The sequence below is a fragment of the Colletotrichum abscissum genome (genome assembly GCF_030869225.1).
Source record: "Colletotrichum abscissum strain IMI 504890 chromosome Unknown Scaffold_1.1, whole genome shotgun sequence".
Classification (NCBI taxonomy): Eukaryota; Fungi; Ascomycota; class Sordariomycetes; order Glomerellales; family Glomerellaceae; genus Colletotrichum; species Colletotrichum abscissum.
Window position 1 is genome coordinate 240960 of NW_026849987.1, and position 25809 is coordinate 266768.

Sequence of the window (25809 nt, forward strand, 5' to 3'; positions counted from 1 at the left end):
CTACCATGATTTCATGATAAAGTACGACGTGATGGGGGATTCCTCGGTGGTCATTGAATATATCGAAGGACTAAACAACGTTTCGCTTTGGACGGCATCAGTATTGCTCTGCATCTAGTCACTTTGCCCTGCGTTCGCCGCCGAAAAGCATCAATTTGGTATCCATACCACGAAGATATATTTCTTTGTTTGTTCGAAGTCCGGTAGTGACGAGGATCAAGTTTGAATGTTTACTAGCCTCTACCTAGGTAAGGGATGAGGAAGAGAAGGAACGCAGACTGATGGACTGGGAAAGAAGGCATGAGCTCATGGGTCTCCCTGAGGTAGCTTGCACGCCCCCGTCCCTTTGCCATGGTTTCCAAATGGATTCTTCTTTTGACGGTATCACATATCGGAGACAAGGGGGTAAAGATGAGCTTGGACGATTGTAGCCATGTTTCGTAGGTGGTCTAGATTCGAGATCAACACATTCCCTCCCTTATGGATATCATTTGCAAAGCGGTCTTTTGGTCATGGTATCGACTTTGGGGTTAAATGCCTGATTGCGGTTCAGAGGTAAAATCACCTAGAACCGCGATATTGACCGCCATTCATGACGTGGAAGATTCTACATTGCACATCGAGCTAATGTGTTTAATGCTAGGATGTCTCCACGACGTGATGCTGTATTGCGCGGTAGAGGGTGGGATAGGCAGCGTCAGGATGTAAGAGCACAGTCCTTACTACACGTTTGAACTCGACTTTTTGTGTGAGCATTTCATTGCGAGGTTCTTGGGGGTGGGGGCAGATCCATTGCAAGGCGATCGAGTGCGTGCCAAATTGTCGCAAAAGATATGGCTTATGAGATGGTAGTATCCCGTATCCAAGAATGGATTGGCTACTCGAACTCGCAAAGTTTGTTTGATGTCAAGGGCGTTCTATGCTCGAGCTTGAGGCTCTATCCCAAACCAGAGAGTAATACTCACCTTTGAACTCACATCAAAGATTACGTGATTGATATCACAAGGGATAGATTGTACCTAGTCAAGCACCGGCACAAGTGACGATTCCCAATGAACGGGAGAGAAAGGAACGGCAGACGTATTGGTCCTTGAAATATCCTCCATCAGCTACTTCTGTCGAGGGAGAAGAATAGCATCCCTTCCGCTAGGAGAGCACATTCCGTTCCCATGTTCAACCGATTGTCTTCTTACAGATCGTTGTTGCGTTGCGACGTTGGCAACTGAAGAAGAGCCGGAGGATCATATCACCGTGGACGGGCTAGATAACTTCGTCGCAGATATAATGACCAGTCAATGTTGTTGGCTGGAGCTGAGCGGCGACAGCATGGTCTCGCCACCAACCCTCTCCGAGGCTCCGGCGCCGCGTAGTGCCTTGATCACAACACTCGTTGAACTTTCTCAAATACAGGAACAGGAGGAGGTTGGGAGAAATCCGGTCATGTATACAAACACATCCGTGCCCATCCACGTGCGGTCATGTCAGCACGTCCTAGAAGGTTTCATGGAAGTTCTCTGCCTGGCCCGGCGGCGGTCAAAGAGTCCTGTTGGGGTTATTTGCCCTGGGAGAAAAAGCTGGGGAAGTCCAGAGCCCCGATTCGGCTGCAGGCGCTTGAGCGCGGGGGAGTGTTGACAATGTCATTGTGGTTGTGGCCACGCGGAGGCTCTCGCGGCAATGTCACTTGTTCGGTGGGATGAGGTTGAACCGACGATGCTGCAGGAAACGGATGCCGCAGACGACGAACTGAAGCATTTAGCGCCAGGACATGCGTGAGGATTACTTCATAGGCAGTCGAGGTCCGTCCAAAGCACTTCGTGGCCAAAGGCCCATTCAAGGGACTAAAACAGTCCGTCATCTTTACCGAGCGGCTCCAGAAGGATACACATCCTCATGGAGCCTTATGGACGGCGCGAAACGGAGTGACCGTATGGGCGAAACGAGGAGGATCGCTTACACGATGCTCCTCCTCAGTAAGTTGAAGCCGTTGCCCAGGCTAAGACTCGACACAGCACGCCAATCGGCTTTTGTTGGTAGAACATGGATACTGTTGGTTGAGTCCTTGCCAGTGCCCAGCTTTGGAAAGGGATAGAGTCTTGAAGCAGGGGAGCCCTGTTCCCGGGTCACGGCATGATTTTGCCCCTCCAGACAACGTCGGACGAACCGCTCAGGGGAACCAGTTCAACCGGCCGGGCCATTCCTCATGCCGCCACGGGTACGAAATCGTTATTCGACGAAACTGTCCCACGATGGCCGATAATTTGCCATGCCAAGGGACGAAGAAGAGCTGGGTGGTCAGTGGTTCGCGGGAGTCCGCAGACACGGCGTCCGAATATGGGACGAATATGTCAATGATTGGTGTCGAACAGCAGCGGGAAGGCGTAAGGGTCTGGAGTTGGCAGCATGCCATTGTGGCGTCGAGATTGAGGTGTTGCTTTTCTAGAGTTACAATAGAAGCTACCGACTTGGGTGTTCAGCTCAATATCCGGAAAGGTACGCGAAGTACCAAGATGAAAAACAACATAATTAAGAAAGCAAACTTAGGATCGCCAGTATGGGGGAGGCTCATGCAGTGAGGCTTTGCTCGTATCAAAGCGAGCAGGGATGCGAGGACCCCTTTATGCGATGAGGCGCAGAACGTGGGGCAACTTGTAAGTGCTGTGGTATACCATCGGCAGTCAGGCAGTCAAACAAGGGCATTCGACAACGACTACCCAAAAAAAATTGAGGAGAACAACGCTTCGTAAGCTTCCGCTGTTGCGTGACCTGTGCTGTCATTAAGCACACGGCAAGAGTCGACGCTAAAAGAAATTTCTTCTCCCTTGGCTTGCTCGATCGGGCAAAGGAATGTGTGGACCCTTCAATTTCACAGGTGCCTGGCCGAGAGCGCGACTAAATGAATAGCGGCGCCGGCAGCGCGGTTTCGACCCAGATCAGCCATTGGATAGTGTCGTGGATGGACGTGCTTTGCTTCCATCGAGACATCCAGACCGTGATGAGAAGGAAAATAGAAACCTGGTTTGTTGCCTTTCAAAATAGTTGCAAAGCCATTGTTTCCAGACGCAAGCCTCGAAACAATGCCGAATCCGTGAAGTCAGTAGCAGGCGTCAGCCGATGAGATGAAAACAGAACGGCCTACGTCAGAAAGTTTGTGACCGTGGGCATGACCATGGCCATTTCGATGCGCTTGCCACCTGTTCCTTGTTTACCAGAGTCAGAATCAGACACCTGAGTCAAATTGTCTTTTTTACCCCAAGGCTCAACCAGACTCAGGGGCCATCTGTCAAGCCGTCATTGTCCATCAGGCCGTCTCGTAACGATGGATCTATGTACATACCCCAAATCGAGACCCAATGCCGTGGAGAGTATCACTGGGCTGTCCATGTGAGGGGTCGAAAGTTTCGTCCAAAGCTTAAGTGGATTCTGGGTGGACTCGTTGGTCGGCAAAAGAGTTCAATATGTATGTGCGGCGTCCGGTGTGGTTGAAGGGAGAGCTGAGCAAGTGTTCCGGCATCATTGGTGGTCCCCGCGCTTGTGCGTTGTGTTGGCCGCGTACTGTATTGGGAGGATACACTAGGACTCGTCGAGGATGGGCACGCAAACACAGAACTATTGTATGCAGGCCTAGACGACATGCTCGCGATCCGATCGCGCCGGGTTGTCATGGTTCGCGTTGGAAGTCGATGAGCACGCCTCTCGTAATCTCGATCAGCTGGAGAAAGGCAGAAAAGATCTGACAGGAAAATCAGCTGGAGGACGATCAATGGAGACAGAATACCGGGGCCAAATGTCATGTCTATTGCCGGAAAAGCGCGTCTTTGGAAGTTATTGACGCATAGCCTGGTATCGCAAGCATGGGTCTTCCGTGGCCTAGTCGTTCGTGCCAGTCTAGCAAGATGCTAGGAGGAGTCGAGGTGGGGGATTGTGGTTCGATGATATCAAGGATGAGCGACGTTGTGTTTGCTGGTGAAGTAAGATGAAGGCTCCCTTTCATTGCTTGGAGAGTTAGGGAACTTGCAAGATTCAGAGTCAATTCCACGTTCAAAATCATAGTACGTAGTGACGTCTCCAACGTACGATATTTCTGAAATGGAAGGCAAGTGTTCGTCCACATCGGTTTTCTCTCTTGCCTTTCTAGATGCTCGTCTTCCAGGTTGCTGCCTCCCTTGAATACACCGTTAAGCTAAGGCAGGAACCGACCTAAGACGGGATGGGCTAGTGGATCTGGAGAAGGCTTAGCGTAGGTGGCACCTGCTTTCTCGGCCCTGGTCATCAAAAAGCGCCGGCTGAGTACCTACCGTGCTACCGTGGGTGCGTGGTACCTTACCTTACTTTACTACTTTGTACCTGGAGATCATCCTCGTCCCGCTGCGTCGGTGCAACTCTTTCATTTCGCATCCATCACGACTTTTTCCCTCCAAGGTCTTCAAAGTTCAAGATCTCCACATCCCGTTTGACCGGAGACGTGCAGGTGCAGTTTGCAGGTGCAGCGAAGCTATGGACTGCAACACCACCCCACCCCACCCTGATTGACCACTGACCTGTTCAAGGAAGACAAGCCAATGTTCGTCCTGCGCGGCACCGCGGCTACCGGCCTTGTCTTGCCTCGGGTGCGCCACCGATCTTGCGGCGGACCTGATTCACTTTGCAATAATCTCCTTTTTTCCTCGATGGTGTACCCTATTCGTTCTTGGAGGCTTGGAGCTCAGCTGATGAACGACGTCGGCCGAACCGCCGCCGCTACCGTCTATCCAACGCTGTCGGAAAAAAGCAATTTATCGCATTACCTATAGCGATACGTTTGACCTACACGTCCGCATCTGGACACGAATTCATGCGGGTGGCAGAAGACTATTGAAAAAGCTCAAGTCGATTTTCCCATTCTGGAAATGCAGACGACGTGGCCGTGGAAAGGCAGCAAAGGTTAAACATGATTTCCACATCATGATGCGTACGAACCACGATGCTGCCACAGATGGATGAATACCTTACGGCTGTGGCTGACTCGTCATGGGTCAGACAGAATCTGACTGCGAATGGGGATCCGGATACCCAAGATGCAATGCCATGCGCTGCCTGCCCATGCCAACTCACTCTGCGCTGCGATGTGCTGTAAACTGCGGACTGCGGACTGCGTACTGCACATGGCGCTTGGCCAATGCAAATCGTTCGCGCGCCCGTCTCGGGCATTTCTGTGAGGACAGACTGGACAGGACGGGACGTCCGTTTTGGCACCAAAGAGGTCGTGGAGGTGTCGAAGAGCAGCAAGGCTAGAGCTTCTCGCATCCCCATGGTCATCCCGTCTCATCCTGTTTCTCTCTCTCTCATCTCATCCAATTCACCATCTCATCCCTCCCGTCCGTCCATCCATCCATCCAATCCGTCCACCTTCCTCACTCACCTCACAACCAACGCAAGCCCCACGGACCCCTCCACCCCTCCCTCAGAGGCTGCACCCTCCATCTCGTCGGGCTGTTGTTCCCACTTCCTTGCTGTTCCTGATCGTCTTATTCCCATCCGAGTCAAACGCTAAAGCGCGGTATGCCGGGATTAGCCCCTGTCCCTGTAATTTAGGATGGACGCGCCTCAACTTCCGACGACTGCTCACCTACGTAGTACGCAGTATTCACAAGTACCAACAGCTTCCTCATCACACCTTTTTCTCTCAACTTACATTGTCTTTGGCTACATTTGCGTTTGCTACATTCTGGTGCTCTTCAGATCTCGCCCTTGGAACCCGTGATATAAGCTATAGGTTCAGCCAGCAGACCGGCATTCCTATTGACTGCCGCCGCAAAGTCTGGCCATGCCGCGGCCTTGTCAGAAGACTAGTTGTCCACGACCCGTCTGGACGTCATGCCTGGACGCCATGGACTCTCGACTTGATCTTCTTGGCCGTCTTCTGGCCGAGAGCCGCAGGTCACTCGCTTGTACCCGATGCCGCCAAGAAGGACCTCGCCCTCTCGGTTGGCCACCCTCACTTTGCCTGCCTGCGTTTCTTTTCTCAGAACGTCCGTGGTATTCATCTCCCGTACCCGCGCGCCGTCTTGTTTGTCCTTCCTCTTCCGATCCTGAGCCGCTACGGTTCTTGCCATCCCAGTTAGGCTGGAAGCCCATCACTGCGAGAAGGTTGTAGAGCATGCAAGGCAGCTCCAATCTTGGTCTGATCTCACTCTTACCATGTACATGGTGGCTAGAAAGGAAGCACTCCATAATCTTTGGCCATCTCAAAGGGTTCCATGCGTTACCTCAGTCCCGGAGGTTTATTTCGTCATGTGGGAAGGATTGCACATTTCGCTGTGACGAGTGCATCGTAGCTGAAGCCATCCGCGTGTACTCGTGCACCAATGATGCCCTGTTCGGTGTCACCAGCCGGGTCCGCATCTCTCCCATGGATCTCCCACTCCGGCATTAACACTCTCCTCCTTGTCCTATATAGTTTGATCACCTCCAGGTCTCGACTCCACTCCATGACATCTGGGCTGTTCCCTGCCCCTGTCTGTACCCTTTCTTTTCTTCTTTTCCATCCTCCCCTCTTCTCTGCTGTCAGCCCGGGAGCTGTCTTGTCCTAATCCCCCACTGGTCCCTGGGGTTCGAGTCGATGCTGGCTGACCATTGTTCGTTCATCTAATAATACCTTCCTTCTCCCAGCTCCCCCCTTCAGCTTGCCCGTGTCTTCCACCGACTCTTTTCTTGCTGCCGGCATCCCCTCCTCTCTTCACGTCACAAGTGGTTCAGGTGAATACAGACTATCGATGCTCGGAAACTGCTTCGACAACACCAAACACTAATACTGGTATAATAATTTGGATTCGACACCTGGTGGCCAATTCGTCATCATGGCGAGGTGGAATCGTCTGATCTCATGGGGCCTTCTCTTAATCTTCCTTCAGGCGGCTGTTGCTCAAGCTTTGGTGCCCGTCAGACGTCAAGAGAGCGGGACTACTACAGCAGCCGTTGCCTCTTCTACTTTGTCACGAAGCGCACAAGATGCTGAAAGTACTACATCGCCGGCATCTTCACTAAGGACAGCGGCAGTCACTACCACCGAGTCGCCTTCTGTTTCCGCTACAGTCTCTAGTCCTCCCATCATCCCAACTACTGGCAGCACCTCTGGAAACTCAAGCCTTGACAATTGTAAATGAACTTCTCATCGAACACCTAGCACCAACACCAAACCCTAGACAAGGCTGACATTTGATACAGCTACCATGCTGGCAGGAGAGCTACCTATTGAGCCAAAGGTCACACCAGGCTGGGCTGTCGCTGGTGTCATCTTGCTCTGCACTGGGGTCATCTACAGCTTGATTGGTATCAAGAATACAGTCTTGCACACTGCCTTCTCCGTTGCGTACGTCGTCGCCTTGGGTATCACAGTCTTGGTCGTCTATGTCATGGTCATTCCAGTGTCCAACGGATCCCAAGGAGCCTATGTCGTCGCAGCAGTTTTACCGGCCGTCGCAGTTGGCGTTCTCGCTTCCTGGTTCTTCAAAGAAATTACGGAATGCCTGGGATGTGCTCTCGGCGGATTTTGCTTTTCAATGTGGCTGCTTTGCGTCCACGAGGGCGGCCTGCTTACGGGAGTCGGCAAAGTCATTTTCATCATTGTTTTCTCACTAGCAGGCTTTGCATTGTACTTCAGCCGATGGACTCGGGACTGGGCGCTCATGTGTACGATCGCCTTCAGTGGTGCCACGGCAACTGTGCTCGGAATCGACTGCTTCAGCCGGGCTGGGCTGAAGGAGTTTTGGGCGTACATTTGGGACCTGAACGACAACCTCTTCCCTCAAGACACCAACACGTACCCGCTAACAAAGGGCATTCGCGTTGAGATTGCCGCTATAATTGTAATCACTGTTATCGGCGTCATTTCTCAGAAGAGATTGTGGAACGTCATCAAGGATAAACGTACGAAGCGGGAAGAGGAAATGGCCGAGGCGCAGCGTGCCCGTGATGACGAAGAGGCCAACATTGGAAGAGAGCTCGAGGCTCGCACCGCTTTAGAGCGACGGGCGTGGGAGAGAGCGCACGGAGATTACACACCAGACAGCGATGATCACGACTCCGGCTTTGCTCGCGACAGCGAGAGCGAGAAGGCTATTCGATACAGCCAGAGCACCGCTACTCCTCGATCACACGCCCCTCCCATGGCTGAAATGCAAGGGTCGGATGTTTCTCCCGCTGTTCCCCCAAAGCCAGAGTCTCCAGGTCTGATGGTTTCCGAAAAGGAGAAAGAAGTCGTTGTGACATTACGCGTCGCTCCGGATGAAACTCACAGAGAACCCGTTGCTGCGGACAACGTCACTGGTCCTACTGTTGTTCAGAGCGTGCAAGAGGTGGCACCGGTCCCTGAAGTGGTACCTTTGCCATTCAGATTCCCTGATGAGGAGGCTCTAGCCAGAGACAAAGAGGAGCGGTCCACGATCGCAACTTTTGCCGACGATGATGAAGAGATTCAGGCAGGCGTCGGCAGCAAGAGGAGTTCCTTTGCGAAGCGACTCTCTCAGAGCTCGGTACAGCTGATGCGGAGGGTTTCTCAGCGGACATCGATGTCGCATCGTAAGGAAGATGACGGTGATGAGGAGCTGGCGGTGCTTCAACGTCCAAGGGACGACGACGCTGTGTCTCTCGCGGCAACTGTTGACACTCAGAGCGACAGCGGCGCCGGATCTGTGAACGGTGGTCACCGTCGCAGTATTGAGATCAACGCACAGCTCTCTGGAGAGCAACAGTCGAGCATCAAGCCGGAGACTACTACATCAGCATCGGCATCTCGACAGAGCGTCACCGATGGAGACTCCGTTAGACCAGTGTCAGCCATGACGGCTGTCACTGACATGCCAGCCCAGCCTCTGGCCAAGGATGCGACTCCTGCTGCTGTCGAAGAGAGGGCGCCGGAAACCACAATCGGTGATGTTGCTCAAGAAAACAGCTCGGTGAAGCTGTCTGAGTCGGGCGAGAGTCGACAAGTCCCCGTCCCTTCTCAGCAAGCCAAATCAACAGCCTCGCTTCGTTCCACGCCTCTGAATCTTACCCAAGAGCGTCTGCCGCCCAGCTTCTCCAACGTTGCGCTACACTACCGCACAAACGAATGGGCAAAGCACCTTAGCCACGCCGACGCACCCGAGCCTGAGATCTTAAAGGTCGGAGACGACAGACCGCAGACCCGGGAAGCCCCAGCTCCTGTGCACATCGATGAGCTTAAGCAGACGGCCTTGTCTGCCACGCCTGCGCCTGCACCAACTCCTTCGAGATCGCCCGCTCCCGTCGCGACACCTCCGCCGGCCTTGACCCGACCCAAGTCAACCCAGTCACCGAACCGTGGCCACTCTAGAAGCAGCTCGTACCAGTCACATCGCCGTGCTTCGAGCAAGACGCAGTTCGAGCCCATCGCCGAGGAAGAGCAACAGGCGCTCTCTAGAGCTGCGAGCACAAGAAGCGGCGCCTCTGGCATCGCTAACTCAGCAACAGCTCCAGCTGTCTTTGTTCCCCCGCCGCCGCCACCCGGCATCATGTCTTACGACAGCCCTCAGAGCTTGATCGCACAGAGAAGCGTCGCTCTGCGCAACAAGACGTACGGAATTCTGACTGGCGCCAACAACACGCCTGAGATATCTGCCGCCTCCTACAGACCACCCAGCGAGACCGGCTCCATGTACAACTACCCCGTCTACCCGTCACAGATGCCGCCAGTCTCCCTGGACGACCTCCCATTGAGCCAGCGCAGGGAAATTATCCGTCGCCAGAGCAGTTCCGGCACAATGCGATCCTCCCTCGAAGGCTCTAGGTCAGCCAGCGGCTCTTACGTACCCAGCGTTTCCGCCGACAACCTCGCCTTCGACTCTCATCAGCCCCTGCGTTACTCCAACGTTCCCTCGCAAGACGCCCGTGACGCCCGGCTCGCGAGCTTCCGAGACTCGGTCCGCGCCGATCTCCGCGCCGGTACGGCGTCCCCCGCTCCCGCCGCCAATGGCCGCGACATGGCGCTGAGCATGTTCCGGTCGCCAAGCGCGTCGAACCTGGCGGCTAGCCAGGCCGCCGCGCGCGAGGCCGAGGTGCAGAGGAACATTGACCTGCAGCGGAGCTTCATGATGAGCCAGAAGGAGGCGGAGGCGAAGCGCAAGGAGAAGGCGAGGATCGATAAGGAGAGGTCCGATCAGGCTTTCACGAGGAGCATGCAGAGCGGGGAGATGTTTGAGTTGCACCGCGAGGCGATGCGTAGGATGCAGAACCAAGCTAGGAATGCTTCGGGTGATGCATAATTCTTTTCAGATTCTTTCTCTTACCTTTTCTTTTCTTTTACTCTCTCTCTCTTACACAATATTGGTAGATACCCTAGTTTGGAAAATAACGGTTTACATCACAGAAGGTTGGAGGAGACGCATGGGAAAACAGCACTTCAGGAAACCGATCAAGGATACAACATGATACAGATGATGGAAAGATTACTTTCTCTAGATGACGGGATACGAGGTTAAGAGAAAATGGGTGTATGACACGCGAGAAAGAGACTGAGGCGGGATAAGTTTGACCGCTAGTATTAGTTGTAAACGTAATCAGTAAAATCAACTTATTCAAATAATCTGTTCTCTTGTAGGATGCTTGTGAGACCTTGATGAAAGGTATTGTACTCCTCCATATTGTAATTTTCAGGTTTTGGTACCACTGACTCTGAGGAATCCGAGGAACCGGGGGAAGGAAGGGGACGTTATTCGAGCACCCCTCGGATGGTGTTCTCAAAGCCGCGGAGCCGAGATGAAAGAAAACTCCGGCCGAGAACAACTAGTTCACACGTGCTTCAGCTCATCAATCACACGCCGGGCATGAACATCGGCCAAATCGGCACGGCACCGAAGCGGAGAAACCCCGAAGTTCTCTAGGTCTCGTGCCTCGCCGTATAAGCCGAAGCTTACCTACTCGAGAAGATGCATCTGTGTATTCTGAACCATCTTCCAGCACTGAAGTTAATCACTTGTTCGCACTTCCAGAGATCAAGTGGCCTGGCGAAAACTTCCTATGCAGGAATCTTGGACGAATCCCACCTTCGGACGACACCGATGTCGGGGTTCTCGCCGCGCCCACGCCTACGCCGCCCGGGTATAACCCGGCCCCGCCCTCGCGACGCGAAACCAACGACTCAAAACGCAAGACTGCGAGTGACCTGGGCGTTGGCGTCATCCATTCTCTTTTCCTTGCAAATCACCTAATCTTTGTCTGCGGAGGAAGACTTGTCCGGCACGGTTTGGGAAGAGTAAGTAGATAGGTACTGAGAGGGAGAGGGACGGCCAAACGTTCGGCTTGCCGTACATGAAGGGGCCCGTATGTTTGGGACATGAAGTCGTTTTAACCTTGATCCAATACAACTTACCCTCTGGATATAAGTCTTGGCAGCTCATTGCAGGCTAAATCTCTCACCTTTCCACACTTTATCTCGATAAGTTAGATCGCTAGAGATACGGAGGTCTTCCAGTCCCGTCACTACATTTAAACAGCCCGACTATCTTACCTTAAGGGAACTCCACCTTTTACGACCGTCCCGACCCGACGACACAACGACGCACCTCCGATGTCTCATTCGGCCTAAGCCGGCGCAAGAGAGAAGTGTGTGCCTCTCAGAAAGCCATGGCCGGACCCGTGGACGCCCGCGATGGGAGCGCGAAGCCTCAGTCGGCGACCGCACCGACATCCACGTGGACGCGCATCCGGATCAAGGCGGTCAAGATCTTCAGGCTCGTCTTGGCGCAGTGGCTCGTTATCGGCTTCGCTCTAAGCTGTGTTTTTGCGTATTTTTTCCCGAGTAAGTTGGCATCTATGAGCGTCCTTTTCATGTGAGATTGAGAGTGAGCGAGGGAGAGAGAGAGACACAGAATGAACTTGAAATCGAGTACATGACTAACAAACTGAACTACAAGATGTCGCGGCTAGAGGTGGACCGATCAGGTCAGAGTACACCATCATCTACGGCGGCATCGCTATCATCTTCCTCGTCAGCGGCTTGCAGTTCTCGCACGCGAAGCTGAGGCAGAATGTAGCCAACTGGCGGCTACATATTATTGTCCAGGGGATCAGCTTTATCGTTATACCCGTGATACTACTAAGTAAGAAACTCACTTGACATGAACATGCCGCTCATAAGTCCCCAAGGGATGGAGGCATTGGGCGAAACATCTATCTCAAATCGTAAACTAACACAACCCCAAAAGTCATCGTACACATCATCATCGCAGCAGGCGGCCTCCGCACCCAAGCCCTCGCAACCCCCATCATCGTAGGCATGGTCGTCGCCTCCTGCCTCCCGACGACAATCGCCTCCAACGTCGTCATGACCCGCGCCTCGGGCGGCGACGACGCAGCCGCCATCATCGAGGTCGTCATCGGCAACGTGCTGGGCAGTTTCATTTCCCCGGGGCTCATTTACGGATTCATCCCCAAGACGCCCGAGTTTGCCGACTGGCAGCCCGCGAACCCGAGTACCCTGGGCGCCATGTACGCGAATGTCCTGAAGCAGCTGGGTTTGAGCGTGTTGTTGCCGTTGGCTGTGGGACAGGTTGTGAGGTGGTTTTGGGAGAAGAAGGTCGATTGGGCGCTGAGGACGTTTTATCTTGCCAAGGTGTCGACGTTTTGTCTGATTTTGCTTGTCTGGTGAGTTGGTGTTGCCCCTTTTCATGATATACCCTCGCCCCTTTCACGGCTTTCTCTTCGTGATATATGGTTCTTGATACTAATACCGGATAGGACAACATTCTCAGCAGCCTTCAAAACAGGCGCCCTCTACGTAACCCCCCACCCCTCCATAATCTTCAACGTCTTCATGAACGTCGCCCTCTACGCCCTCTTCACCCTCATCTGCTTCTACGCCGCCCGCCCTCCCTTAGCGCTCTGCAACGCAATCAATCCTCGTCTCGCCGATTCCCGCCCCTTACAGTCCCGCTGGGTACCCAACTTCCTCCGACGCGCTGTCACGGTTCAACAGTTACCGAGAGAGCAGATGATTGCCGTCTGCTTCTGCGGCGCGGCCAAGACAACGTCGTTGGGAATCCCGCTGGCGACGGCTATGTGGACGCAGTCGGATGATTTGACGAGGGCGTTGATTCAGATTCCAGTGTTGTTGTATACCATCGAGCAGGTTTTCATGGCGCAGATTTTGGTGTACGTATTCAAGTGGTATTTGAGGAGGGCTGCTAAGGCTGAAGGGGATGAAGAGGGGGGCAGTGTTGGGTCTGGGGTTACAAGTGTGGCTGGGCAAGGGAGGGGGGAGGAAGAGGGGGATCGGTCATCTAGGAAGTCAATTGGTGAGAGGGATGATGAGAAGAAGGGCGGAGAAGTCAGGGACGGGAGTAATGTAGTGCCCGTCAAGACCATTCCTGAGAAATAATTGGTGTTGGTTCAAACGCAGTCTTCAGCTTGTTCAGCGTAATGTACGCAGCTCCACCTAACGCAAAAACCAAAAGGCTAGGCGTGAAAATGGAGTTCTTTCCAACCTACCCCCGCGAGTCAGCAGTACATGAGAGCGTTTGTCAAGGCGATCTCACTTGCAGAGGTGGTTCTTTTATTGTACTGCCACGATATGACCGGCCAATCAATCAGTGGCCCCATGTACGTTGAATACAGCGCCATGAAGAAACATGTCCTCCTGAATGGGTGCAGTAATTGAAGCCTTGTCACCTCACTACGTCCTTTTTAGGCCGCAAGGCAGAATTGAGCGCATGAATCAGCCTCATCTTCAACACATACCTAAGCACATTAGTCCTATCTATGCAAGAAGCGCACCCTAACAACATTTTCATCCCCCGGCCTTCATCTTCGAGCCTTCACCTTTGGCAGTGGCTCATCTTCAATCGTACTGTCACCATGGACACCGCCGGTTCGGAGTGTCTCGAAAACCAAAACTCTACGGACTGTCTGCTCCGGGCTCTTCTGAACATTCTTGCGGAGCAAAAACAAGCACAAGATGCAGGCATCGATTGGGATCCCATCACCTTCGGCTTTACGCTTTTGATTGGATTGGTAGCCTCCATGATTGCTCTTGCTACAGTCTTCCAAGCTGTTCTTGCGGGTGGGAAAGGTGGTCGTAGAGCAAATGGTCGAGCCATCGGGAAATGGTCGAAACGAACCACAAGGAAATGGATTCTTTCCGAAATGAGCTGGAGTTACACCGCCTATACTCCCATGCTGAGACTGGACAATCTGAAACGACAGCTTGACGATGCGATACGAAAGCTGAAGAACGAAGAAGAGAAAAAGCCGAGGGAGGAAGAGAAACAAAGGCTGCCGCCCTTGCTCCCAGCGAGTGCGCTTGTTAGGTTACTGCCCTCTGATGTTGTTGGCTCTCCAATTGAGGCCAGAAGAGTGGAAGCACGAAAAGCACCCATTCCTGATGTGCCGTCATATCCAGCTACATGGCTTGCTCTTTTCAAAACCACTGGGTTGGAAAACTTCGACGGGTTTGATCTTATGCCAGTCACTGCCGACTATCTTCCAGAGGACTTTGTTGCCGCTCCTGCTTCTGCAGAGGTTGGCGCGATTGTGGTAATCGCAGCAGCTGCTGGGGTCCAGCGGTTGGACGCCGACGCAGATTTATACCCTGTCATCATTGGCTGCGGCTTCCAATTTGATTTCCGTCAGCACCCAGTTCTCGGTGTCATTGGGGCATTTTCTGAGCATCATAGCAGAGACAACGACATTACGCCGACGCCTAGTCTGGAAAAACTTCGAGAGGCATCGCTGCATGCAAATGGTCTAATTGAGCTGCAGGACGGGAAATCTGCAGACGGGATAATCGAGACACACCGGACAGACCATCGGCTCTTCTTACTGCACCCCGAGTATAGACCCGTGATCAAAGGAACAGACTGCTTTCTCCCAGATCGCTACACCCTCAGCCGGCACTACATACCGACCGTCGTCTTCCTCTGGGCCAAGTCGCCAAAGTTCACTCCGTCTCTCTTCCCAGGACCAGTGTGGAAAGAGTATAACCCGTTCACGGCCATTGCTCTAAACGGAGGGTTTTGGAGTAAAGTTCGATTCGATCGATTTCAAGAATCGGACTGGGATGAAAATGGCCGTTCTCTTTCGTTCTTTAAGCAACCGTTTGATGACTTATCAGCTGCTGAACTGCGAGGACATGCTTTCAAAGCGATAAGAGGTGAAGTAGCAGGGAGAGACTACCCATGGCTCCGCTGTCCACAAGTACTTCGGTTGTGTCTTACCCTACTCAATAATCCCATGGATCTTCGACAAAAATTTTCGAACTTCACATTTAGTCAAAAGGAAAAGCTTCGTGAAGAAGCACGCAAACACTTGAATTACGCGGACGCCTGGCTAGCAGATTGCGATGGTGGCATGGGCAACATTGAAGGCCGGATTCAGCTCTTGTTCTTTACGACGCAGATTCTATCCCGAGCAGAGACTATGACGCAGAAAGGTATTCTTCAAGTTCCCGATAGAACGGAACCAACACTGGAAACGTCGGAACCGCCACAGCCTCCGATGACAGTGCGAGACATTCACTCCAAGACGATTCAAGCCCTCCACAACCTAGTCGATGGCTTCGAACTCGAGCTCGAAGGCCTCAAAGCAGCCTTGAAGATAAAAGTGGCGAATCACGGTAGAACAAGAGCTTATTCGCAGTGGCATAGTGGCAGATTCGGAGCTCTACGATGTCACTTGCGTAACAAGTTCTTCGGTGGCCCGCCAACACAGACAGACTTGGAAATAACTCCTGAAGATCGTGAATATCTGGAACATTTCAGGAGAAAGTTAGAGGAGTCTAAGATACAAGTAGAAGGATTAGTAGGACCCTCGTACAACGTGCCAACCAATTTCTTCAACACTCATCAAATGCTAAGCAGGTTAGCGAAAATAGTAGGTTGCCACTCTGAGTCAAGTAATGAAGACAGAGAGAACGAGGAATTGAATCAAAAGATTGATGATATCATCATATATCGCTCTCTGCTTCTAGGAGTGCTATTCTATACAGCTCTCGACAATTCTGAGTTGCTCAAATCAGGAGTATGGGATCGTGTGGTCCCTATCATTTGAGGATCAGAACGAACTTGGCGCGCGTGTACATACTCTATGCAACCGTAGATAGTCATATTACCCATCACTATTTCGTTTGGCTTTTGTATCAACTTTTTAGTCTATTGAAAAGGTCTTTGCTAGAGTGTATTTCCTTTTTTTGACCCTTGCATGATCCATCAGTCGCGATAGCTCGATAATGGAATTATCAAACAACGCTGAGTTGGTGTGCAGCAGCCGGGGTTATCCATCCTAAGCACTTGTCGGATTCATGCGTCAAAGTGGAGTTTTAGTTCGATTAAATAGAGAGAAGTTACGACGAAAACCACCTTACTCCGACTTAATGAAACCTATACCTCCATGACTAGCGGCGTCTGCGGCCATTCTCTAGTGTTTCCGGGGGACTCGTGTCACAGACTCGCTGTCTCGTTGTTAGCCGCGCTGTTTGCAAACTACTTGAGACTTTCTAGCAGACTTACTTTCCTGCGTTCTCTAAACTCCTCGTAGATCCCACGCCAGATATCTCTCGCGGCACAACTTCCAAGACCATCCATCATGGCCACACATTTAGGCTCTCTCTCCCGGACCAAGTTTTCGGGGGCATCCAACCAGGGCTTAGGCAAGGGCCAGTCCGAGAAATGTAGCAGCTTTGCCTCGTTGTACACAGCGACTGGGTCCCAGGCTTCTTCGTCGCTGCCAAGGTACCATTGGTGGCTGTCTTTGCTGAATTCACCGGTTAACAAATCGTAACGCCGGTGCGGTAGGACCATGGCGCTGTCCTGGTATAATTCGTTGACGAGCTCCATGTCGTAGTCGTTTCTTCCAGCGTTGTTGATCTTTGATTTTATGCGAGTAAATTCCACTTGACTTGGTTGAATAAGAATGACTTGGGAGGATAGGATGTGTTTATCTGGATGAAGCCAATACGCACGTGGCATGGCGACTGGGGTTGGCGGAAGAGAGAAGAGCTCGTCCATGTGTTGTAGGAGAGTTGAGTCCGAGTCGATTGAAAGTACGCGGTCGTATTTCGTCTGGTTAAAGGCGAGAAGTTTTGTGAAAGAATCCGCCCAGGTTGCTAGATAAGAGCTCCATGTCAGCTCTTGGCGGCCAGGATGATGATCCTGGAGGGGCGACTTACGATCTGAGCCTGTTCGATGTTGAACTGATATTGGATCAAGCTTTACGTTGTACTTCTCCCGAGCAAGGATGAGGAGTTTGGCATCATCTGATGAATCTTCATGTTCCTTCTCATGAGGATCAGCGAGCATGACGGAGGGGTACATCAGAACTCGGTCCGCTTTACTCTCAAGTTCTTGCAGCCTCTCAAAAAACATGACCGAGTTACAGAGATAGTCTTTATTAGTGACATACTGGACGTACGCAAACCGAGACCAGTCTACAGACTTGGCGTCAGGTGACTCGTCGTGTTGAGAAGTTGAGTAAGCTACTCGAATGGCTTCAATCTGATCACGGTTGTAGACTCCAACACCCGATAGCAACAATAGCCCAAGAATGGTGAACGCAGCCAACTTGAGCTGTCTCAGAGTAAAGATTGTAGGGGAAGGCCTGCCCTTCCATGGTAAAGAACCCGAGAAGGCCGCATCGTCGGTTTGAAGCGGCGTGTAGGCAAAGCGGCCGCGGAGCCACTGAAGCGGCATAATAAGAACGAGGACCAAGCCGCAAAAGCAATAATCGAAGAAAGCAAACCACGCAGAGTTCTAGAGTGTCGTTTGAACTGGGGACACGAGCTGGGGATATAAGTGCGCACAAAGACTGTGGCTCACCCACTTTGGGAAACATGCTTAAGCATCTGCAAGGGGGTGAGGCCAGCGGGAAGACATTGCCAAGTCCATCCAGCCGCTCTGCCCTGAACCTGGAGAAATTGGCAGATGGAGTCACGATGTATGCCATGCCTGGCGCGATTCCGTGATTCCTCGGCAAGGACCGCGCGGGCAACGGCATCTGGCCTTCTTGGCCTGTCGCTGAGACGAGACATTGTCTTGCTGTCATTTTGCGCGAACTGAGATCTTTCCGAACCGCGTCAGGCACCAAAGAGTCTCTGCGTTGGTTCTCGGCCGAAGCTCAAATAAAAGCAAACAGGGTCCTTATTGTCTCAAACCGTTCAGTTGGAACTGGGCGCCATTGGCTGAAGCCAGATATTGTTGCTCTCTGTAGGTCAAGCTGGGCAGAGTCCCACTTGATAAAGAGAACGCGCTGGCGAAATGCTTATGATTTCAAACAGAGCCTTTGTCTGTTTGTGATATCTGTGGTTGCAACTTGCATGAGACAAAGAGCTGGTGATGCCTAAGGTGATGCTGAAGCAAACAACTCGAGCCGCCCTTTGGGCTCTCTTCTCCCTTCTACTGCGATTTCAATAGCTCAAACGCGACTACGCATCTAAAGCCGGAACCTACAACAGCGCCGAGGCCTTGCAGGTGGACAGCGGCTCCATGTTCGGCATCGTGTTCCGGCCCAACATCAAGAGCTGGATGGTCGGGATTGACCCAGCCGCCCAGCCGACCCATTGCTGGGTCGACCGTATGCGGCTCAAATCAGGCACATCCGATACCGTACATAAGCCCTCTTTGGACCTCGCTGGCTTTTCGCTTATCTTTACTTCGTCGATAATTAATTTCATGGCATACCGTGATCCGTGGCATCCACGGCGCTCGCAACTGTGAGGGGCCTGTATACCATAGGCAAGTCATAAATGACAGCCAGCGAATTCTTCGTTCTTCGAATATGTCTTATTCACGTGAAGACACAGGGAATATGAGAAGGAAAAAAGGCCGAGCCGGCATGATTCGTGGCATGTTGGCTATGGAACCACCTTAGCCCAAAGTCTGGTTCGGCAGTTCTTCATGGCTTACAAAGGCCGCCTCAATTGCTGGTTGACAAGCCATATTAGCTCTGGGTGATATGTACCTGAAGTTTTTAAGCGAGGTTCAAATGTAACCGAAAACACGAAGTTTAGCCGGTAATCACAATTCAGCAAGAGAACCTAGATCTCATACTCCAGTTCACTCCATGATCGACATCAGATTTAAGCCTTCTCAATTCGGTATTTCATGAGTTCTGCTAGGGGGGCTGTGTTAGTTGGCTGGGCGGGCTGTGTCCTACTTTTCCTAAACTGATCTGACCAATGAGAGGCCAGGGAATATCCCGACCGATTTCTACTACTACCAATTGCCCACTCACTTCAACCTCGCCGTCGCCGCCCGCGAAAAGTGAAGCTATTGCGACTTTTCGACGGAGGTACCGCCAATTTTGACCCAATTACCCCTGAGTAATTGATAGAAATCGAGATTCGTCGAGATCTCTCGATTACCGCAATAAAAGCTAGAATAATTTTCGAATTATATAAGTTTACGTAAGCCGGTTCTGCGCGAGGCTGGCAGTAGAAAGCTAGAATCAATTGCTTGCTGTGGTTGGCCGAGAAAATCGCAATTATCCTATTGGTCAGAAAAAGTGGGACACAGCCAGCCCAGCCAACTAACACAGCCCCCCTAGCAGAACTCATTTCATATCCAAACTACATATTGGATCGCAACAAAACAATCTTCATACATCATCATGAGCAGATCAGTGCTCTCTGTACATTTTCATAAATGATATGCATATCCAAGCTTAATGGATGCCCTTTAACCTGCTCTTGTTATGCGTCAACACTCACACACCGTGACAAATGCTTAGGCTTTCTTGATGAGACTGTCAAAGAGGGGCTTGAGGCTCTTGGCGCTCTTCTTGGGGTATCTCTTCTGGTCGTTCTCATAGTCGACAAAAGTGACGCCGAAACGAGTCTCGTAGCCCTCGGCCCACTCGAAGTTGTCCATGAGGGACCACGCCATGTAGCCCTTGACGTTGACACCGTCCTTCTCGTGGGCATCGGCCATGGCCTTGACATAGCCGTCAAAGTACTTGACACGGAAGTCGTCCTCGAGAATCTGCTCAAGGGGCATGTCGTTCTCGCCCTTGAGGGAGGTACCGTTTTCTGTGACGTAGATGGGCGGGTAGCCGTAGCGCTTGGAGAGCCAGACAAGGAGGTTGTGGAAGCCCTGGGGGTTAGGGCGCAGCCAGAAAGACTGGGTCTCTTCGCCGATGTTCTCACCGCTCTTGGACTCGAAGAGGGTCTCGAGGTTACCAAGGAAGTCGTCCTCCTCAGGAGGGGTGGTCTTGTGCTTGATGTAGTTGGCCGTGTAGTGGTTCATGCCGTAGAAGTCGTTGGATCCCTTGACAAGGGCGAGTTCCTCGGGCGTAAACTCGGGCAGGCGGTCCCCAAGCTGCTTGAGCATGGAGTCGGGGTACTTGCCGAAGTAGATTGGGTCAGCGAACCAGGAAATGGCGAACTCGATCTTGCGGTCAGAGGCCTCGACGTCCTCAGGGTCCTCAGGATCCCAGGGGTAAGTGGCATCACCGTTCAAGGTGATACCAATCTGGCCACCATTGGTGGGCTTGAACTCCTCGCGGTAGACCTTGACTGCGCGGCCGTGGGCAACGAGCAAGTTGTGGCCAACGATCCAGGGTTCGCGGGAAGAGTCACCGATGGCGGACTTGCTGCGGTCTGAGGTGTGACCGGGTGCGAAAAAGCCACTGCTGTAGCCGAGAATGGAGGAACACCAAGGCTCGTTGAAGGTGATCCAGTTCTTGCACTTGGGAATGGCCTTGAAGACGATGCGGGCGTAGTGCTCAAAGTCGAGAGGGAACTCCTCACGGTTCAGGAGACCACCGTAGCGCTTGTCGAGTCCATCGGGGAGATCCCAGTGGAAGAGGGTGATGAATGGGGTGATGCCAGCCTCAAGGAGGTCGTCGACGAACTTGATGTAGTGGTCAAGGCCGGCCTGGTTGATGGGGTCGTTGCGACCACCGACAGGGATGATTCTCGACCAGGCAAGGGAAAAGCGGTAGGTGTTTGCGCCAACGGACTTGAGCAGGGCAATGTCTTCGGCAGTGCGGTTGTAGGAATCGCAGGCGACGGCACCGGAGCTGCCATCGGCAATCTTGCCGGGGATGGCGCAGAAGGTGTCCCAGATGGAAGGACCACGACCGTCCTTCTCAGCGGCACCCTCAATCTGGTAACTGTAGTGGTGGACAAATAGCGTCAGCAGGGGTCTCGCATGTTGTGTCGTCGTGGTCGCTAAATGAGGGGAGAGGGGAAAGATGATAGTGGGGGCAGCTCGGAGGGGAAGTGGAATTTGCAGGCGGGACGGGAAAGACGGAGGGAAGAGGGCGAAGTGTGGTGGGAGAATGCTTGTAAGTCATCCCAATCGGGATATCGGCGGAAGAGGGAGCGAATATGCATGGTGATAACAACCAGACCGGGGCATTGGGGATGGGCCGAGCCGGGTTGATGATGAGATGAAATACGTACGATGCGGTGGCAAAGCCCCAAAGGAAGTCGTTGGGAAGAGACATGATGGACGGGTTTGAAGGGCGACCAGCTACGGAGAGGAGGTTTGGTATTATGATTCTCAGAGAGTCGTCAGTCTGCGAGGCACCTACGCTAAGACTGATGGAGCGGTTTCGATGGGCTTGACGGTGGGATGATGATGGCTCAGCCAAGAGTAGATTATTTGCCTCGACAAGAAACGAACCACTTGATAACAAGTGGTCAAAAGAGATCGAGATGAGAGATGAGATGTAAAAGGAGGCGACGGGGAGAGGAGGGAGCAAGATGGGATCGTACAGATGGACAGCGAGGTGCTGCCACGATACTTATAAGATGCAAAAGAAAGACGGAAGGAAGCAGCGCGGCGCAATTAAAACGGCATTGTGACCTTGGGATGGACGGGGGTACTTGGACGTCCTTGGTAGGTTTAGGCAAAAGGAAAGGTAGCCAGATACAAGGATTACTCGAGTATAATAAACTAAGGTAGACAGGGCAGGGAAGGAAGGAAAAAAAAGATGGGACAAACACCCGCATCGTGTCAAGGTATCCGTCTGTACTAAGCGTGCAGGTGTGCAGTGAGAGTGAGGTACAGACTGGGCACATCAGACAACGACATGGGACGGATGGACGTGGTATCAGGTAGCGCCTTGGTCAATCTGGTACTCTGGACGTCTCCAATGTCGGACCGTCGACACCGAGAAGCTAGGACTAGAAGATGGCCCGAAGATGGATGGTGCTGGCGTTGGGATTGGCATTGGCGTCGGCGTTGGATGGATGGGTCGGAGGCGTGATCTGGCAAGTTACCTACCTTTGGTTCGTAAAGATGAGGCGTCCAACGTGAGTTTTCTTTGCCCGCCAGTAGCGTCTACTTTGAGCGGTGTACCTATCTCGTTACCCAGATGGCGCGGGGATTTTCCGACAGTAGAATGTGCGTGGAACACCGAAAAGAAGCGCATCGTCATGTTCCATTCGCTAGAGTCGGCAGAGGCTACGGGAGAGATGGAAGGAATGAAGGCAGTAGGGAAATGTCCACAGCAGCTGCCGCCAGTAGAGTGACCTTGTGCAACCTTGATGTACGTCTACATGGAATCCTGTGAGACGGGGGGCAAGCACGTCTACATCACGATGCCTCTTTCCAAATGAATTTGGAGGCGATGGAAAAGAAGGTACGAATAGGCAAGTATCTACCCCCTTCTTGCCCTCCTTGGGGTTTCTTCGACCCGACACCCAACAGGGGAAGTGCATCTGCGCCTAGGCCAGGGGCGCCTTCCATTACCCCGCCGTGGGGTCCCCTTTTTCCCAAGTGCTCCCCATTTCTCTCCTCTCCGCCGCCGCTTCCCAGAGTCTAGAGAGCACACGACGGCCCGTCTATCCGTCAAAACATGACCTTTTCTCTGCCCAGCTCGTCTTACGGTTTACCAGCACCAGCCTCCAAGAGCCAATTCGAAACACGAACAAACCTCGATTCCTCACCTGACGATCTCCGAACTTATATGATTGGACACTTGTCTCTATTCGGCACAAGCGCCAGCATGAATTCGCTGTAATTTCTGCAGCCCACGCACCAAGTTCTCCTTGCACATCACACACACAGGTTGTGTAAAACATATCGGTACGGACACATATGCACACTGGATGGCCGGCGACATGCATATCGCCAAACGCTGTCGCCAAAACTCCGGTGACGGCTCAATTCCGCCGGCCGCTAGCGCAATCTGAGCTGGTCCCAATGTCTGATTGCCTCGCCAGGATCGGCTGGTAGCAGACATGGAGCAATGCTCGCAGCACACTCTGCAAGGTCTCGTCCTACGCAATCGCTCGCATAAGGCGACCGACCATGGCCACGGGGAATCCTCCCGAGCTCTCCTTGACTCCCAGACAACGGGTAACCAGCCGCTACTGCCACGATTTTCCTTACTTTGGTCACGCCCAGTCTAAAATTTCAGAAAACTCCCGGCTCCGCGAACAAAATCCCGTCGCTCTCGGTGAGCGGACGCCGGACGGGAGAGTCTCCCTTCCACCTGTATCTACCCACACCCGGCTCGTCCAATGTCACTCCAAGAAGCTTCTCCAACTCCGGCTATCGTCCCATAATCTCCGCACCATCCAGCTTTCTCGTCCCCAGCTTTATAGCAAGACTCTGATATAGACGGCATCTCAACTTCAGAACACCTGGCATTATTTCAAGGCTTCTTGCGGTTCCCTTTTCTCCGTCCGGCGCTTTTATCAAGCGGCTCATGGGTGGATGTACAGATACGACTTTACGAGGAGCTGCATCCTGCTTGAAATCCAATTCCGCCCCTCCAAGGCCGACAGCCCCAGCGTAAGCACCTTAGTTTGCGCGATTACAACACGCCGTATCACATGAAGAACCACGGATCTGTTGTTTCTACGCGGAAGACCTACGCCTCTCCCGGTCATCCAAGGAAACGATGCAACTGCTTGGTGTCTTCTCGATTTCGGTTGACAAAGCCGTCTGCCCGGCTGGCGGAGCCTTCACTTACAGCCAACAGGCCTTTGGTCAAGGTAGCGGAAGCTCAAAACGACACAAAACAACACCACTTCCGGAAGATCATCGGAGATCTTGCAACTTCTATTCCCTGCTGGGGCATGTGTGTACATGGTAGCATCTACAGCTATCTCAAGGTACCTTCATCTTTGCTGCTTTCATCGTGGACGCTGCAGTCACTACAGCGCGCATGCCTGCCTGCCTCTTTGAAGCTCATTTCAATTCTTTCCGTAACTGCTACGCAGCGCATCCTCTGATGTGTGCAAATCAAAAGTGCCATCTTTTGGGACTGCCACATCTTTGCGCCAACTTTTCAAGACTAACGGGACAGAGTCTTCGCCAGAAGCAAAGTCTTTGTTTTGGAGACTCTATCCGGAGCCTCACCGAGGTGTACGGAAGCCGGGACGAAGGTGAGCCGGCCCAGCTCGAGACAGCCCTGGACTCATTACGACCTACCCTGCCGCTGCAATGCACGGCATGGGCAAGGCTTAATGCATGCCGTCGACAGCCGCATCCTCGTCCTCTCGGTCGTTCATTTTGCGTTTTCCGGGATGATTTGTCGTCATATTAACATCGCCATCCGCTGCTGCGGCCACGTCGGGAGCATCGTCTCCCTCGGTCCACTCTACAATCTCCCATTCAACCCTAATTTTCCCGTCTCTGCTATGATCAACAACCTGGCTGTGACGCAAGTTGCCCAAACGGGTACCATCGATCATGCCCTCGAACCAAGGGACGCCCTGGGTTTCCCTCCCAATTACCGTGGTTGTTGTCGGAACAGCGGGCTGTTCTTCCGGCTCTTCAAACTCTGGAATCAGCCCCAGATCTTCCAGATCTCGAAGGTCTTCACCTCGCAGGCTCGCAAGGGTCAGGTGGATGAACCCCGCCTCGGTAGGGGGTCTCTCGGTCCAGTAGGATAGCGGCGTGCCGCAGAAGCCGCAAAAGTTTCGTCTCGAAGGGTGGTGGTTGGAGGGTGATTCGAAAACGCGGCGGATCGCCGAGTGCCTTTCGTCCGGGTAGAAGGCGTGGGTTGAGCTGTGATACCACGAGAGTGGCACTCGGATCATGGCGGCCAGTGGGGTTGCGAGAGGAACTCCTGCGCATCAGATCATGGGTTAGCGGAGCTTCTGCTCTCGAAGAGGTGAGGCACGATCGGCTGTATGCACGGCGGGATTATTTGAGAACGCCTGCTCACGGAAATCGCGAGAAATTGGCGAGACGAAGCCACTTACTGTGCATTGAGTCTGTATGGAATAGCACCTGGGCTTTCTCGGTGGTGCCTTGCGGGACCTCGATGATGTAACTGTTGCGCCCGCACTGGCAGCCGCCGCGCAACGGACGTTGAAAGCTACTTTCGCTCATGGTCGTCGTCTTTAGAAAGCGGGTCAAGTATTTGAAATGACGATGATGGACTGCTGAATTGGAGGAAATTTTGAAGGTTAAAGTCAAGCGCTTGCAGGTCAAAGGGCAGAGACGTTTGTCGATGTTTTTTGTTTGTTTGGCGATCCTTACCCCAAAGCTGCAAGCAGGCAGGTCACTGCTTCACTGCCCCTCCGCAAGCGCAGCTCGAGGTGGGATGGCCCAGGATGAGCATCGAAGATTCCAGGTGAAGCTGGCACCTGTGCTGGCCGCCCTGGAATGGTTCCACCGCCCACTTGATGAGTTCATGCGCCAGCGCCAGCGCCACCAACCCGCGCCCGAATAAAGCCCCGGTTCGGGTCTCGGCGAACCTTCCGTCCTGCCCCGGCCGCTGGGAGCGCTGTCTGCGTGGGGCACTTGTAGTAACCTCATTAGCAGGCGTGCTAAGGTCTACACGCTTTTGCACGCTTTTGCTGTGTGCTGCGGTCATATTCAATATTGTGACATCCTGTCATGAGACTTAAATGCAAGTGAACTG

At 52.8% G+C, this 25809-nt stretch overlaps 8 protein-coding genes across 8 annotated transcripts; 3 read left to right on the plus strand and 5 right to left on the minus strand.

The window, feature by feature from the left end:
* Positions 1-3365: 3365 nt before the first annotated feature.
* Positions 3366-3791, minus strand: CABS01_00067 (uncharacterized protein; the record flags this gene model as incomplete). Its single annotated transcript, XM_060533451.1, has 1 exon — positions 3366-3791. One exon carries the CDS (start codon positions 3789-3791, stop codon positions 3366-3368), a length of 426 nt encoding a protein of 141 aa, XP_060405965.1.
* An 846-nt stretch (positions 3792-4637) lies between these two features.
* On the minus strand, positions 4638-6092 carry CABS01_00068 (uncharacterized protein; the record flags this gene model as incomplete). Its single annotated transcript, XM_060533452.1, has 5 exons — positions 4638-4754; positions 5092-5128; positions 5399-5526; positions 5672-5746; positions 5841-6092. The coding sequence occupies 5 exons, from the start codon at positions 6090-6092 to the stop codon at positions 4638-4640; spliced, it is 609 nt and encodes a 202-aa protein (XP_060405966.1).
* A 744-nt stretch (positions 6093-6836) lies between these two features.
* On the plus strand, positions 6837-10259 carry CABS01_00069 (uncharacterized protein; the record flags this gene model as incomplete). The annotated part of the gene is made up of 2 exons (XM_060533453.1): positions 6837-7134; positions 7204-10259. The coding sequence occupies 2 exons, from the start codon at positions 6837-6839 to the stop codon at positions 10257-10259; spliced, it is 3354 nt and encodes a 1117-aa protein (XP_060405967.1).
* A 1360-nt stretch (positions 10260-11619) lies between these two features.
* On the plus strand, positions 11620-13372 carry CABS01_00070 (sodium/bile acid cotransporter; the record flags this gene model as incomplete). The annotated part of the gene is made up of 4 exons (XM_060533454.1): positions 11620-11794; positions 11910-12095; positions 12201-12639; positions 12733-13372. The coding sequence occupies 4 exons, from the start codon at positions 11620-11622 to the stop codon at positions 13370-13372; spliced, it is 1440 nt and encodes a 479-aa protein (XP_060405968.1).
* A 476-nt stretch (positions 13373-13848) lies between these two features.
* On the plus strand, positions 13849-16038 carry CABS01_00071 (uncharacterized protein; the record flags this gene model as incomplete). Its single annotated transcript, XM_060533455.1, has 1 exon — positions 13849-16038. One exon carries the CDS (start codon positions 13849-13851, stop codon positions 16036-16038), a length of 2190 nt encoding a protein of 729 aa, XP_060405969.1.
* Positions 16039-16381: 343 nt separating this feature from the next.
* CABS01_00072 (glucose N-acetyltransferase) lies at positions 16382-17675 on the minus strand (the record flags this gene model as incomplete). The annotated part of the gene is made up of 3 exons (XM_060533456.1): positions 16382-16438; positions 16497-17092; positions 17156-17675. 3 exons carry the CDS (start codon positions 17673-17675, stop codon positions 16382-16384), a joined length of 1173 nt encoding a protein of 390 aa, XP_060405970.1.
* A 2031-nt stretch (positions 17676-19706) lies between these two features.
* On the minus strand, positions 19707-21429 carry CABS01_00073 (glycosyl hydrolase family 1; the record flags this gene model as incomplete). Its single annotated transcript, XM_060533457.1, has 2 exons — positions 19707-21093; positions 21386-21429. 2 exons carry the CDS (start codon positions 21427-21429, stop codon positions 19707-19709), a joined length of 1431 nt encoding a protein of 476 aa, XP_060405971.1.
* A 2971-nt stretch (positions 21430-24400) lies between these two features.
* On the minus strand, positions 24401-25274 carry CABS01_00074 (uncharacterized protein; the record flags this gene model as incomplete). The annotated part of the gene is made up of 2 exons (XM_060533458.1): positions 24401-25008; positions 25145-25274. 2 exons carry the CDS (start codon positions 25272-25274, stop codon positions 24401-24403), a joined length of 738 nt encoding a protein of 245 aa, XP_060405972.1.
* Positions 25275-25809: the final 535 nt, after the last annotated feature.